At 37.0% G+C, this 12,772-nt stretch overlaps 1 protein-coding gene across 1 annotated transcript; it reads right to left on the reverse strand.

The window, feature by feature from the left end:
• Nucleotides 1–3,091: 3,091 nt before the first annotated feature.
• On the reverse strand, nt 3,092–3,749 carry LOC118880333 (60S ribosomal protein L13a-like). The gene has a single exon (XM_036823966.1). It carries the CDS (start codon nt 3,730–3,732, stop codon nt 3,121–3,123), a length of 612 nt encoding a protein of 203 aa, XP_036679861.1. The 5' UTR covers nt 3,733–3,749; the 3' UTR covers nt 3,092–3,120.
• Between the last annotated feature and the right edge of the window lie 9,023 nt (nt 3,750–12,772).

Here is a 12,772-nt window from a genome sequence, read left to right on the forward strand (position 1 = left end):
AGTAGATGTTTAAAAATTATTCAGAGAAATAAGTCAGTAACAAAAAGACATTTATGGTATGATTCCACTTTTAAGAGTTACTAAACTAGTCAAATTTATAGAACCAGAAAGTAGAATGTGGTTACCTGTGGCTGGTTGGAAGGAGGAAAAGGGAAGTTGTTATTTAACAGCTATAGTTTCAGTTTTACAAAATGAAAAAGTTCTGGGGATCTGTTTCACAACAGCATGAATACACTTAACACTATTAAGCTGTACACTCCTCACAGATTTATACACTACTTCTATTTGTCTTGTTTAGAATCATTTCATTACTGAAATCCTCTGTATCTTTTCAGCACACATTAAAATGCAAATGCACTTAAATTATAGGTGCAGATGGAGATGAACATACATCCTTAGATTAGAAAAGTACTTTTGTGGCCCAAGAGAGCACAAATGGATACTTACAGGGCAATGACTATGTCACATGAGACCACAATTCAGTACTAGCATTACGAAATGATTTTACTTTACAAAACTGAAGTGGCAAAATTACCCACCAACTTATAATATCTTAAATAGTCCCCCATTGTGTTCAAGATAAAATTCAACGTTCTTGATTTACTTACAGATCTGGACCCTTCACAATCTGCTTCAGATTTCCCAGCCTCATCATTTACCATTAATACACCCACTCATCCCAGACAATTCAGTATTCCACCTACATGCACATTCCAGGCAAGTTTGCATTTCAAAAGCCTTTTTACCGTGCTCTCTTCCATTGCAAGAATGTCTTTCAATTCATTCTTTTACCTTTTAAATCCTACTAAAAAGGATCTTCCTCAAATCACTTCTTTGGAAACCCTCCCTGATACACTCCTCACTATTCAGACAAACCTTATAGCAAATTTAGTTAATTCCTCTACCAGGCCCTCAAAGACTTAGCATACTAAAGAGGGGAATAAGGATAAGACAATATTTGGCCTAGTCAGAAACTCAGGACCCCAAAAACTAATCATGTCCAATCTACCAATCGTCTATGACACTCGCACGCGTTTTGTGTGAGCATGTTTGTGTGGATATATATGTGTTTGAATGTCTGTACATATTTATTTTGATAATCAAGGAAGTTCTGACTTTCAAATTTGGCTTGTATGGTATGGAACAGAGACAACACACAAGAAGCCCAGATCCGTTACTGACCTTCAGAACAGAAGCACCCCAACACAGGACTCTTTGGGCATCTTAGAAAAGAATGTGGGCTTTTCAGAAAGAAAAAAATAGCCACACAAACTATTTGTTTTTCAGTCTCATATGTCTTGGAGGAACATTTGATACTTAAGTAAAATTTAATAATAGTATTGGGTATTTTTAAATTGTATTCTTTTTATAAAAACAGATTAGCCACCCTATTGGACGTGTATCTAATGGTGGTTTTAAGTTGTATTTATCAGATAATTAAAGATATTGAGCACTTTTTCATGTGCTTATTGGTTATTGTCATGTCTTCTTTGGTAAAATATTCTTTCAAAACCTCTGTTCATTTTTAATGGGTTGTATATCAACTTACTGGATTTTAAAAGTTTATTAATGTAACAATTATTTATTAGATATACATTTGCCAGCATTATATTCCAGGCTGTGGTTTGCCTTCTGCATCTCATAAGCATCTTTGAAGGGGAAGAATTATTTGATTTTGATGAACTGCAACAGCATTCTGGGGGGATTTATGAATTTTGTGTTCTAAGAAATACTGGTTTAGCCAAAAGTCATATTAGTTTTCTATTGTTTCATAACAAATTACCACAAACTTAGTATTTTAAATCAACAGCCATTTATTAGTTAGGTAAGTTAGAAGTACAGACACGTTGTGTCCTACTTCTCAGCTCAGAACTTCACAAGGTCAAAATCAAGGTGCTAGCAAGGCTATGTTCTCATCTGTAGTCAGTGGTTCTCTTTTAAGCTCATGTTTATAGCAGAGTTTAATTTCTTATGGTTGTAGGACTGAGTACCCTATCTCCTTGCTAGCTGTCAGCTGGGGACCACTCTCAGTTCCTAGAGGCTGCCCAAATTCTTTGCCTCTGCCCCCCTATATTTCCAAAGTCAGCATTAGAGAATCTTCCTCACATCAAATCTCTCCCCTGCTTAAAAGATATTTCTCCAGGAAGAGTCCAGTCCCCCCTAGATTAGTGTTTGATAAATACTTGGGAAAAGGTCTAAGTATACCAGGGGGTGGATATCTTGTGGAATCATTTTAGGTTCTGCCTATCACATTTCCTAAGAATTTCTCTTATATGTTATTCTCAAGTTTTATAGTTCTGCCTTTTACCTTTAGGACTATGATCCATTTTGAGTTATTGTAGAAGGTCCGAGGTAAGGGATCCTGTTCATTTTCTTTTAGTGGATGTGGATATACAACCTTTCCAGCACCATTTGATGAAAATACTACCCTTTCCCATTGAATTAACTTTACACATTAAAACAAATTGAATATATATGTGTAGTTCTATTTCTAGACTCTATTCTATTTATCTATGTCTATTGCTACTTTAATACTTCACTGTTCTGAATACAGTAATTTTATTTTTTATTTTTTATTTTTTTTCTTTAAAAATAATTTATTAGTTTTGGATCACAAAATATAGGGAAGACACAAGGGCAATGCCTGTGACCCCTTGGGCCGTACTTCCCTTCCATAAACACCTTTTAGAACCCCAGACTCGTGCTGCCCAAGCATTCTCTCACATCCTAACAGCTGCAGAGTATAGTACCTGACCATGTGGGAAGCTTAGACTCCCTGTAGGCGACGTGAGTGGCCCTTCCACTTAGGTCTTCCAGCTCACTTTTGCCAGTATTGCAACAGCACGGGTTGTTCGAACTGTCCATGTCCTAAAACTCTCATGAATGAATAGGTCACAGGCAAATTCTGCCTGCACAGCCCTTACAACTGTCTACGCTTTTAAAAAGGCCTTTCTTAAACAGCAGTGGCTAAGGCCCCTTTGCTATACCCAGTCTTCTAAGCCCCAGGCTGCCTGTGGCACCTGGACGGCAGCCCCTGGGGGTCCCCCACATCCTAGGGTGGCGATGGAGGAAGGGCAGGCCAGGCCAAGCATGAAGAAGAAACGGTCAATTTTATTGGGCTCAGACTAAGAATCCATGGGTCTTGAGGACCTCTGTGAATCGGTCGATTTTCTTCTCTATGTTCTTTTCAGCCTGCTTCCATAGCCTCATGAGCTGCTTCTTTTTCCGGTAGTGGATCTTGGCCTTCTCCTTTCTCTTCTCCTCCAGTGTAGCCGTTACTGCCTGGTACTTCCATCCAACCTCATGAGCCAGGCGCCCTAGGTAGGCAAACTTCCGTGTAGGCTTCAGACGCACAACCTTGAGGGCGGCAGGAACCACCATCCGCTTTTTCTTGTCATAGGGTGGCGGGATCCCATCAAACACCTTGAGGCGGTCCAGAGCGGCCTGGCCTCGCTTGGTCTTGGGGGGCAGCATGCCTCGCACTTTCCGCCAGAAGATGCGGCTGGGGGCTCGGAAGTGGTAGGGGCCACGGGAGGGGTTGGTGTTCATCCGCTTGCGGAGGAATGCCAGGTACTTCAACTTGTTTCTATAGAAATTGCCAGAAATGTTGATGCCCTCACAGCGCACAACCACCACCTTTCGACCCAGAAGCACCTGCTTAGCCACGATGGCTGCCAGGCGGCCCAGGAGATGGCCTCGGCCATTGAGAATCAGGACCTGCCCCTCCGCCATCTTCGGCAGCCGCCTGGGAAAGAAAAAAGCCAGTAATTTTATATTAAATGTTGAAATCAGGTGGTTCATTTCTTCTTTCTTTCCAGAAGTGTTTTGGCACGTCTAGATCCTTTACATTTCCATAAAAATTTCAGAATCATCTTGTTATATTTTATAAAACATGCTGAAATTTTAATTGGGATTATATGGCATCTATAGGTCTATTTGGAGGGATATGATGTTTTCAAACTGTTGAATCTTACAGTCCATGAATATGGTATATAGCTCTCCATTTGTATAATTTCTCTCAGCAATTTTTTTTTTTAGTTGTCACTGGGCATTTTTTGTTGTTGTTGTTAAATTTATTCCTAAGTATTTCCAATTTGTTAATGTTATTGTAAATTAATTGTTTTATAATTAAAATGTCCTATGGTTTGTTGTTAGTATATAGAAATATATCTGATTTTTGTATGTTGCCCTAGTAGCTTACAAATTTCCTTAAAAAGTTCCAGCAGCATTTTTATAAATGACTTCGGCTTTTCTGTAGGCTATCATGTTTGCAAACAGATCTTTACTATTTCCTTTCCAATTTTTATAGCTTTTATTTATTTTTCTTTATTTTTTTTTTCCTTTTATTTGTTTCCCTGACTAGGACCTCCAGTAGCAGGTAGAATAAAATTGGTAAGAGTGAGTATTCTTTCTCTTTCTTATCTTAGTTAGACAGCTTCATTCCTTCATGATTTAGTATGATGCTAGCTATATTGGTTTAAAAAGATGGCTTCCTATTGGGTTAAAGAAATTCCCTTCTGTTCCTAGTTTTTAAATTTTTTTAAGTTCTTTTTTTTCCTTTTATAACTAATGAATTTTTTCAAATGCTTTTTTTGTACCTATTGAGAAGATCATACAGTTTTTCCTTCTTAGTCTGTCCATAAAGTGAATTGCATTAATTTTCACATATCAAAGCATATCTCTAATAAACTCTTCTTGCTCAAAATATAATGTTAATCATGGTGTAATCTTGCTCATCATGTGATATGTGTACATATACACACGTACACACACATATACATATACATGGATTTACTTCATTAATATTCTCTTAAGAATATTTGCATTTAGTTCCTTGAAGAAAATTTGCCTGCAGTTTTCTATTTTTTTTATAGCTTTGTCATGTATTGGTATCAGAGTAATTCTGTAAAATGAGATGGGAAACGTTTTCTCCTCCTCAGTTTTCTGGATGATTGTTGTAGAATTGCCATTATTTTTCTTTAGGTATTTTGTTGATTTCTCCTAATTTTCTTTAGGTATTTTGTTGATTTCAGGTTCAAACCATTTGAACCTGAAGTTTTCTTTGTGGAAGAAATTAAACTATAAATTCAATATATTTAGAAGATAGAAAACTACTCAGTTTATTTATTTCTTCATGACTGAAATTTGGTAGATTTTAACTCACAAATTTATCTTTCTCTAAGATATCAAATTTATGGGCATAAAATTCTTAATGTATATTTATTTTCCATTTACTACAGGATCTACATTGCAGTCCCATGTACATCAGCTATTTTTAATTTGTATCTCTTCTCCTTTTGTTACTAATTAACCTCAGCAGAAGTTTATCAAATTTATTCATATTTTCCAACTACCTTTTGGTATCACTTATTTTCTCTACTATTTTTATACCTTCTCTGTAATTAATTTAGCAGCATAAAACAATGTATGTTTATTATGTCGCTGTTTCTATGGTTCAGGATTTTTTTTCATCCTTCAACACTTTATTATTTGCTTATTCACATATGACTAGCCATCTATTGAGTAAGTTTTTGAAATTAATTCACATTTTTACAGTTGCATTGGGGTATAATTGATAAAGATTAAATTGCATATACCTAAAGTATTCAATTTGGTATATTTTGGTATATGTATACACCTGTGAAAACAGCGTCACAACTAATTAAAAAAACCTCCCTACCACCTCATCTGCAGACACCAAGTGATCCATTTTCTGCCACTATAGATTCGTTTTCATTTTCTATAATTTATATAAATGGAATAAAATTGTATGCACTTTATTTTTGTCTGACTTCTTTCTTTTAGAGTAATTATCTTGAGTCTCATCCATGTTGCTGTTTGTATCAATAGTTCATTCCTTTCATTGCCGAATTGTATTCCACTTTACAAATATACCAAATTTTGTTTATCCATTCACTAGCTTATGGACATTTGGATTGTTTCCACTTCCTGATTATTATGAATAGTGTTGCTATGAGTCAACACTATTAAGTGTTACATGTAAGTCTTTGTGTGAAGCTGTGTCTTTCATTTCTCTTGGGTGGAATTGTTGGCTTAAGTTGTATGGTAAATTAATGTTTAGCACTTTAAGAAACTCTATAGCAGTTTTGCATGACTGCACCATTTTTCATTTCCAGCAGCAATGTATGCATGTTCAGGCAACTGTAAGTGTCCCCAAGGATATAGTAAAGCAGGGCAATACATACATTGCTGGGTTTAGGATTAAAGCCCAGCTCAGTCCTTTGTTCAGTGTATGACAACACTACAATCATAATATCAGCCAGGCTCCTCTTAACTGAAGTTCAGCATGCTTTTCCAACTTTATTCAAGTTGTTGGAAGAATTCAGTTCCTTTTGATGGCAGGACTGAGTTCCTTAGCAACTAGAAGCCACCCCTCCCCTTAGCCAGTTCACAACATGGCTGCTTGGTTTTTCAAGATGAGCAGGTGAGATAGCCTCTGAATTCTAGACTCTCTCTTCAGGGGTTCCCCTGATTCAGTCAAGACCACCAGGATAATCTTCCTTTGATCGAATTAAAGCTAAGTACTTAGGGAACTTAATTATATCCACAAAAATTTTCACCTTAGCCATATGACAGCATAATTGCAGGCATGCTATCTCATCACCTTTGCCATATTCTATTAGTTAGAAGCAAGTTACTCTCAATGGAAGTGTATTATACAATGGCACAAGTCATTGGGGGTCACTTTAGTATTCTAGCTTGCATACCATCACTTTGGATTTAAATTGCTTTTTATTATTAACTTCTTGAAGTTTAAGCTTACACCATTGATTGAGAATTTCTTTCTCTTCTGATACAGGCATTTAAAGTTTTAGGCATCTAAGCACTACTTCAGCATCACTTCACATATTTTGATACACTGTGCTTTCATTGTCACCCAGTGTAAATTATTTTCTAATTTTTTGTGTGAATTTTTTTCTTGAATCATTGTTTTAAAAAATGTCTTTCTTAATATTATATGTGGGGCCTTCGAGATATTTGTGTTCTTAGTTTATACTGTTTTGCTATTTTGGTCAAATAGCAACTTCTGTGATATATTAACCATTTTAATTTTATTGAGAATTGGTTTTTGGCCCACAGTATGTTCAATGATGGTGAATACTGTGTGCACTTGAAAGTAATGTATATTCTGCTATGGTTGTGTGGAATTCTCAAAATCTTAATCGAATCCAGTGGTTTGAAGATAGTGTCCAAGTCTTTTATATTATTACTGATTTTTGTCTCTCAGATGTTTTACATACCCCTTAATGTTTCCGATGAAAGCCCAGTGGGGGCACATGGGAGAGAGAGGCGGGTGGAGGCAGGACTCCCACGCCCACAGCCAGAGGTTCCCAGGGATCATACATTTGATGCTCACCTGCACTTGTCCTTTAAGAAGTCATTAAAATTTCATTTGATTTTTTCAAACCAGGTTTTATGGTTGCCAGCTCTGCCGCCAATGCTCTGCCAAAGGTGAAACAGTTGTATGTGACTTGTCTCTCTTCAGAGGGACTTATCACTAAGTTCACCTAAGTTTACCTTGCGAACTTAGCTCTGATGGAATCTGAAAAACGCTTTTTAACATTTAGGGTGGTAGAGACCTTCTCTTGTGGGTTTCCTATAGCCTAAGTACTCAGCAGAACTATAAAACCTTGGGGCTGTAAAACTGTCAGACATGTTTCCGGCACTGCAGCTCCAAGCCGGAGCCTGACTGGGCCAGGTCCGTGCTCCCACACGCCCGTGTCCCCCTCCCAGGATGCCCACTGCCCCCTCCAGCAGCTATGGGTAAATACATTGCGATAGATTAAAATCTTCAAAACAACAAATAACAAAAGACGAGTCTTGCGGCTTTCCTGGTGGCGCAGTGGTTAAGAATCCGCCTGCCAATGCAGGGCACACGGGTTCGAGCCCTGGTCTGGGAAGATCCCACATGCCGCGGGGCAACTAAGCCCTGTGCGCCACAACTACTGAGCCTGTGCTCTAGAGCCCACGAGCCACAACTACTGATCCCGCCGCCTAGAGCCCGTGCTCCGCAACAAGAGAAGCCACCGCAATGAGAAGGCCGCACACCACAGCGAAGAGTAGCCCCCGCTCGCCACAACTAGAGAAAGCCCGCGCACAACAAGGAAGACCCAACGCAGCCAAAAATAAATTAAAAAAAAAAAAAGAGATTAAATAAAAAAAGACGAGTCTTTACTGATAAATATTGGGAATGGTAAAATATTGGAAATCAGTGTTGTAAAAGACAACCTGGAGATTTACCTCGCAAAACTTAATCCCTCCTTTCTCTATTGGTAATGCCGAGGGCTTTTGTGAGGAAAAGAAAACACCTGTCACAGATGATACCGTGCCACCTCTGGATCTTTTACTCTGTTGTTTGTGGTTTTTATTGGAATAGGAGAAAGCGGTGCAAAGATTTCCAGAGAGATACATCCTCAGTGTTAAATAGCAGCCTGAGAGGTAGAATTGTTATTTACTTATCATCCATGTGTATATATGTGTGAACATGTGTGAACATGCATTGTGTTAGGGACAGAGTGCCCTTATGAAATACTCAGTACCTATTTACAAAACAAGCAAACACCTGTTAGCTTTTAAAATGAGATACATTCCAGATTATATATTTATTTAAAGTAGTTTATTTTTTATTGCTCTTTAGCGTGCAGTGCAAATTACCACAACTAATGTATTTTCTAAAATAGGCATGCATTTTAAATGAAAATCATACTACAGTATGAAATCTTATGAGCATATTAGGAAATAAAGAGTACACTGGACTAGGAGGAGTGAAAGGGCCACAGAGAGTGAACCTCTGATTTCTTCAGATCTCTGAAGACAAAATCTAGCAGGAAAAAAACGTTCCTGTTCTGTGAACCAATCCAATCCTGATTCTACTGTCTATGTGCAATTTGTTTTAAAAAATCTAATCATCCTCTCCTGTTCCAGATATAACCTCTCCACCCCATGTGGTTCATATTATGTAAATGGAGTCAGAAATGTAATAGCTCAAATTTGATTATAGTGGCCTGTTGCCCGTGGTATCATTAAAAGTGCAAGTTGACACATGAACTTCTAGTTTATGGAACTGTGTCGTAAGCACATTAGTTAAGGCAGTAACAGCCCCTGTTAGCTTTTACACTGAAACTGACAAAAGGCATGATATTTGTAGAACATGCAACTGCTGTAACACAAATAACTTCCAAATCTCATTGGCTTACTCAACAAGTTTCCCACCCGCATCTCAGTGGAGTGATGTAGGTTGGCAGGATGCAGGGAGGGTCCTCCTCTCCTCAGGCTCTAACCCTCCCTTGGGTCTCCCAGCCACTCAATGGATCCTTTTGCCTCAGGGGACAAATGAATTAGGAGAGATTGCACAGAAGACTTAAATAAGAGGTGTAGGGGCGCCTTCAAGTGGCACCCATCACTTCAGCTCTTTTCATTGCATAGATCTTAGTCACATGGCCAAGCGTTAAAGGGGATTGGAAAATGTGTCAGCAGTGTGCCGAGAGCAAGCATGGAAATTGCTGGACAGCTTATTGGGATCTGCATCAAACAATGCTCAGTAAATGAGTAAAGAGCTAATGTGTAATGTGATTTGTTCCTGAAGGTGTGTGGTTAATGGAGAGAAACAATCATTTTTCTGTAGCTCAATAAATTGCAGACTGATCTGAGAAGTGTTTATTAAAAATAAGTGTCTTACAGGGGTAGTATTTTAAGCTTCTAGCAAAAAAAAAAATTTTCTATATACAACAAATCACTAAGAATATAGGAAGTTAACTTCAGAAACGAAAAATTATTTTTAAAACTGTAAATAATTTATTCACTAGATCATCTTATTATAACCTTGTAAAAGTCACTGGAGAGTGGCACAGGTGGAAGGGAAATGAGAGATGGGAGAAATATGTTTCCTGTTTCTCTAGCATCCTTGGTCCCAGGGGTAGAATTGTCTGGTAATTCTGAAGAGGTCAATCCCTTAAGCTATTACTTCGGTGAAGATGGTTAAACACATACTGACAAATGGACTCCTCTTTTTTCTAATTTTTACTATGTGTGGAACTTATTTCTGAGCTTAGGGTATTAGTTTAACTTCCTTCACACTATGAAACAATAAAAGAGGGTTAGATGGGTCATTTTCTTGTCACTCTGGTACCTCTTAAAAGTGGTGTAATGCATCAGAGCATACTTTATTCTGTCAGGACAGAGAAAGATCAGATTCTATTATAGGAAAAGCAACAGACATGGGATCAGAGAATCCTCAAGAGTGTACGTTCTGTAGCTCAGCCAGGCTATTTGTAAGGGTAAAGTTATGGAAACTGATACACCATCATACACCATATGACTGAATGACAACCTTGAGAGGGTTGATAATGTTTCACAAAGGAGTAGAATCAGCTTCAAGTAAGAGAAAAGGAACCAATTGTTATTATTACCAACTGTGCACACTTAATATTGAACTATATTAGGTTTTCCATACACATTGCTTTGTGTCATTGTTAAGACACCCTAAAAGTATCATCGTCATCAACATTGTTTATGTTAAATGATGATAGATTTTAGTAAAGGATGAATCTGCATATCTCATTACCCAATAAATCTGACAAAACACAGAAGAGCAAAAAAGGAAAAAGAATAAATAATTCCACTTCATAGAGACAAGTGTTACCACCCAGGAATGTCTCTTTCCAGAATACTTTTCCATATTTTAATGTGATCATACTACGTGTTGAGGATGATGGGTTGAGCAGTTCATTCATCATCTACTTCCTATGGTAAATTTATGTGAAACGTTAAAGTAAATTCCATTTATTTTCATAAAGTGTTTAGAATTATTTACTTATCCTTACATAGAATAGACCTTTAGAAAAAGAGAGACTGAGACCTCTATTCTAAACTCACCATTTCAGAGGTGAAAAAAAATGAGTCAGACAGATCCTGGACTATACCAACATTCCTCTCATTCCAAAATGCGATTTCCCATCCCCTGGGATATAAAAAGCACACAGATGCCTCAAAACTTTTGCGACCTCCCAAGAGTAAAATGTATATTTGGCCTCTTCTTTTGAATTGCATATTTAGCCATTTTTCTAGCAATCACTTTGTGTCATTTACAAATGCAGTCTCATAAATATTCCAGTTTGCACTTTCTCGGGTACAGAGCATTCACATTTGATGGTGTAATTTCATTTTGGTTAGAGGAAAATTTTATGCATTTGGGATCCTTTTAGTTCCCAACGTGATTAAACCTGGTGTTGTAGCTAAAAAGCTCTTATGGCAATTTATCATGTGTTGGCTTAAAGAAATTTTCATTACTTCATCTCAAGACATTGCTTTCCTTGCAAGTTGCAAAGCAGATTTTTCACTTAAAGACACTTTCTCTTTTACATACTACTCTCCATTATTGCCCAGATCTTCTTTCACCCCAAACTTTTTCTTTTTTCCTTGAGGCAGATCCAAGAGGGTACTTATGCAAAGAAAGAGATAGTTTCTTCATTTCTTCTTCTGAACCTTGGAACTAATTCCACAGAATTCCTTAGTCTTTCCATTCACTGTCTGTATTTTTTACCAAAATATATTAGGAGCTACAAAAGGAAATGAGGCAACTGCTCACTTCCTTTCAAATAGAAACAATAAAAATAATGTTCATTTCCCAAAGGCCCATCATGTGCTTTGATTTATTTTTGGTGCTTGAAATTAATGATTTAACTTAATGCTTTCAGCTTCTAACCAAGAATATTGTTCATCTTAACTTATAGAGGGAAACTGAGGATCTTAAAGTCATTGTAAATTTTGTAGGGTTCACATTATAAGCAGAACAGGCGTTTTCAGGCGTGACTTATCCAAATCTTCAAGTTATTACTACCCTGCCATCTTGTTTGACTCAAAAATACCTGACAGAAAAGTTGTTTAGTAGAAAGAAAAGAAATTATAAATTAAAATGATTTTGGGTAATTGATTAAACTTATGATGATTTCTTTCTCAGACTATCACAGAAAATTAAGAGCTGCCTGTACCACAAACTAAGAAATTGTATGGGGGTTCAGATAATGTAGTTTGCTGATTACATCGCTATGATATCTACCTCCACTTCCTTATGTTTAGGATAGAAAAGATAATAGTTTCTTTGAAAATAATCTTAAAATGGTTTATAAATAATTTATCTTTTAAACTTCTTTTTAGAAATTATTTTGATTCACAGAAAAACTGTATATTTGTGTATGGTTTACTTTGTCTTTAACCTGAGAGTATACAGCCAACAGACTGTTTCCAGAACATAACTGGTCTAGTTCTTCTCACTTAGCATAGTTATGTTATTCACTTTCAATGCAGTAAGATTTATTTGTTTGTGTTTTTATTCCACCCTTTTCCCACCTTCACTGCCGATTTTATTTTATTTTTGTGTATGAAAGGTTGGCATGATTCTAAAAGCTGGAACTCTATAAAAAGGTAAACTCAAAGAATTGACACTCCCTCACCCTTTTCTAGCCATTCCCATAGACTCCCTGCAGAGAACAGATCTCACTGGTTACTGATTCATCTTCCTGTAATTATTCTTTTTACACAAACGAGCATATCCAGGTATATTTCTTATCCCAACATTTTTCTTACACAAAAGGCAGCACACTGTAGATATTCCTTTGAATTTTGTGTTTTTTTGTATCTGGCTTCTTTCACTTAGCATAGGGAATGACAAACTACAGCCTGTGGGCCAATTAAATCCCAAGGCCTGTAAGCAAAGAATAGCTTTTACATTGGTAAAGGGTTGTAGAAAAGA

This window comes from Balaenoptera musculus, chromosome 14, assembly GCF_009873245.2.
Source record: "Balaenoptera musculus isolate JJ_BM4_2016_0621 chromosome 14, mBalMus1.pri.v3, whole genome shotgun sequence".
NCBI lineage: Eukaryota > Metazoa > Chordata > Mammalia > Artiodactyla > Balaenopteridae > Balaenoptera > Balaenoptera musculus.

What these genes read in the sequence shown, in the direction of transcription:
- LOC118880333 (XM_036823966.1), bottom strand. Translation starts at nt 3,732, where the DNA reads ATGGCGGAGGGGCAGGTCCTGATTCTCAATGGCCGAGGCCATCTCCTG.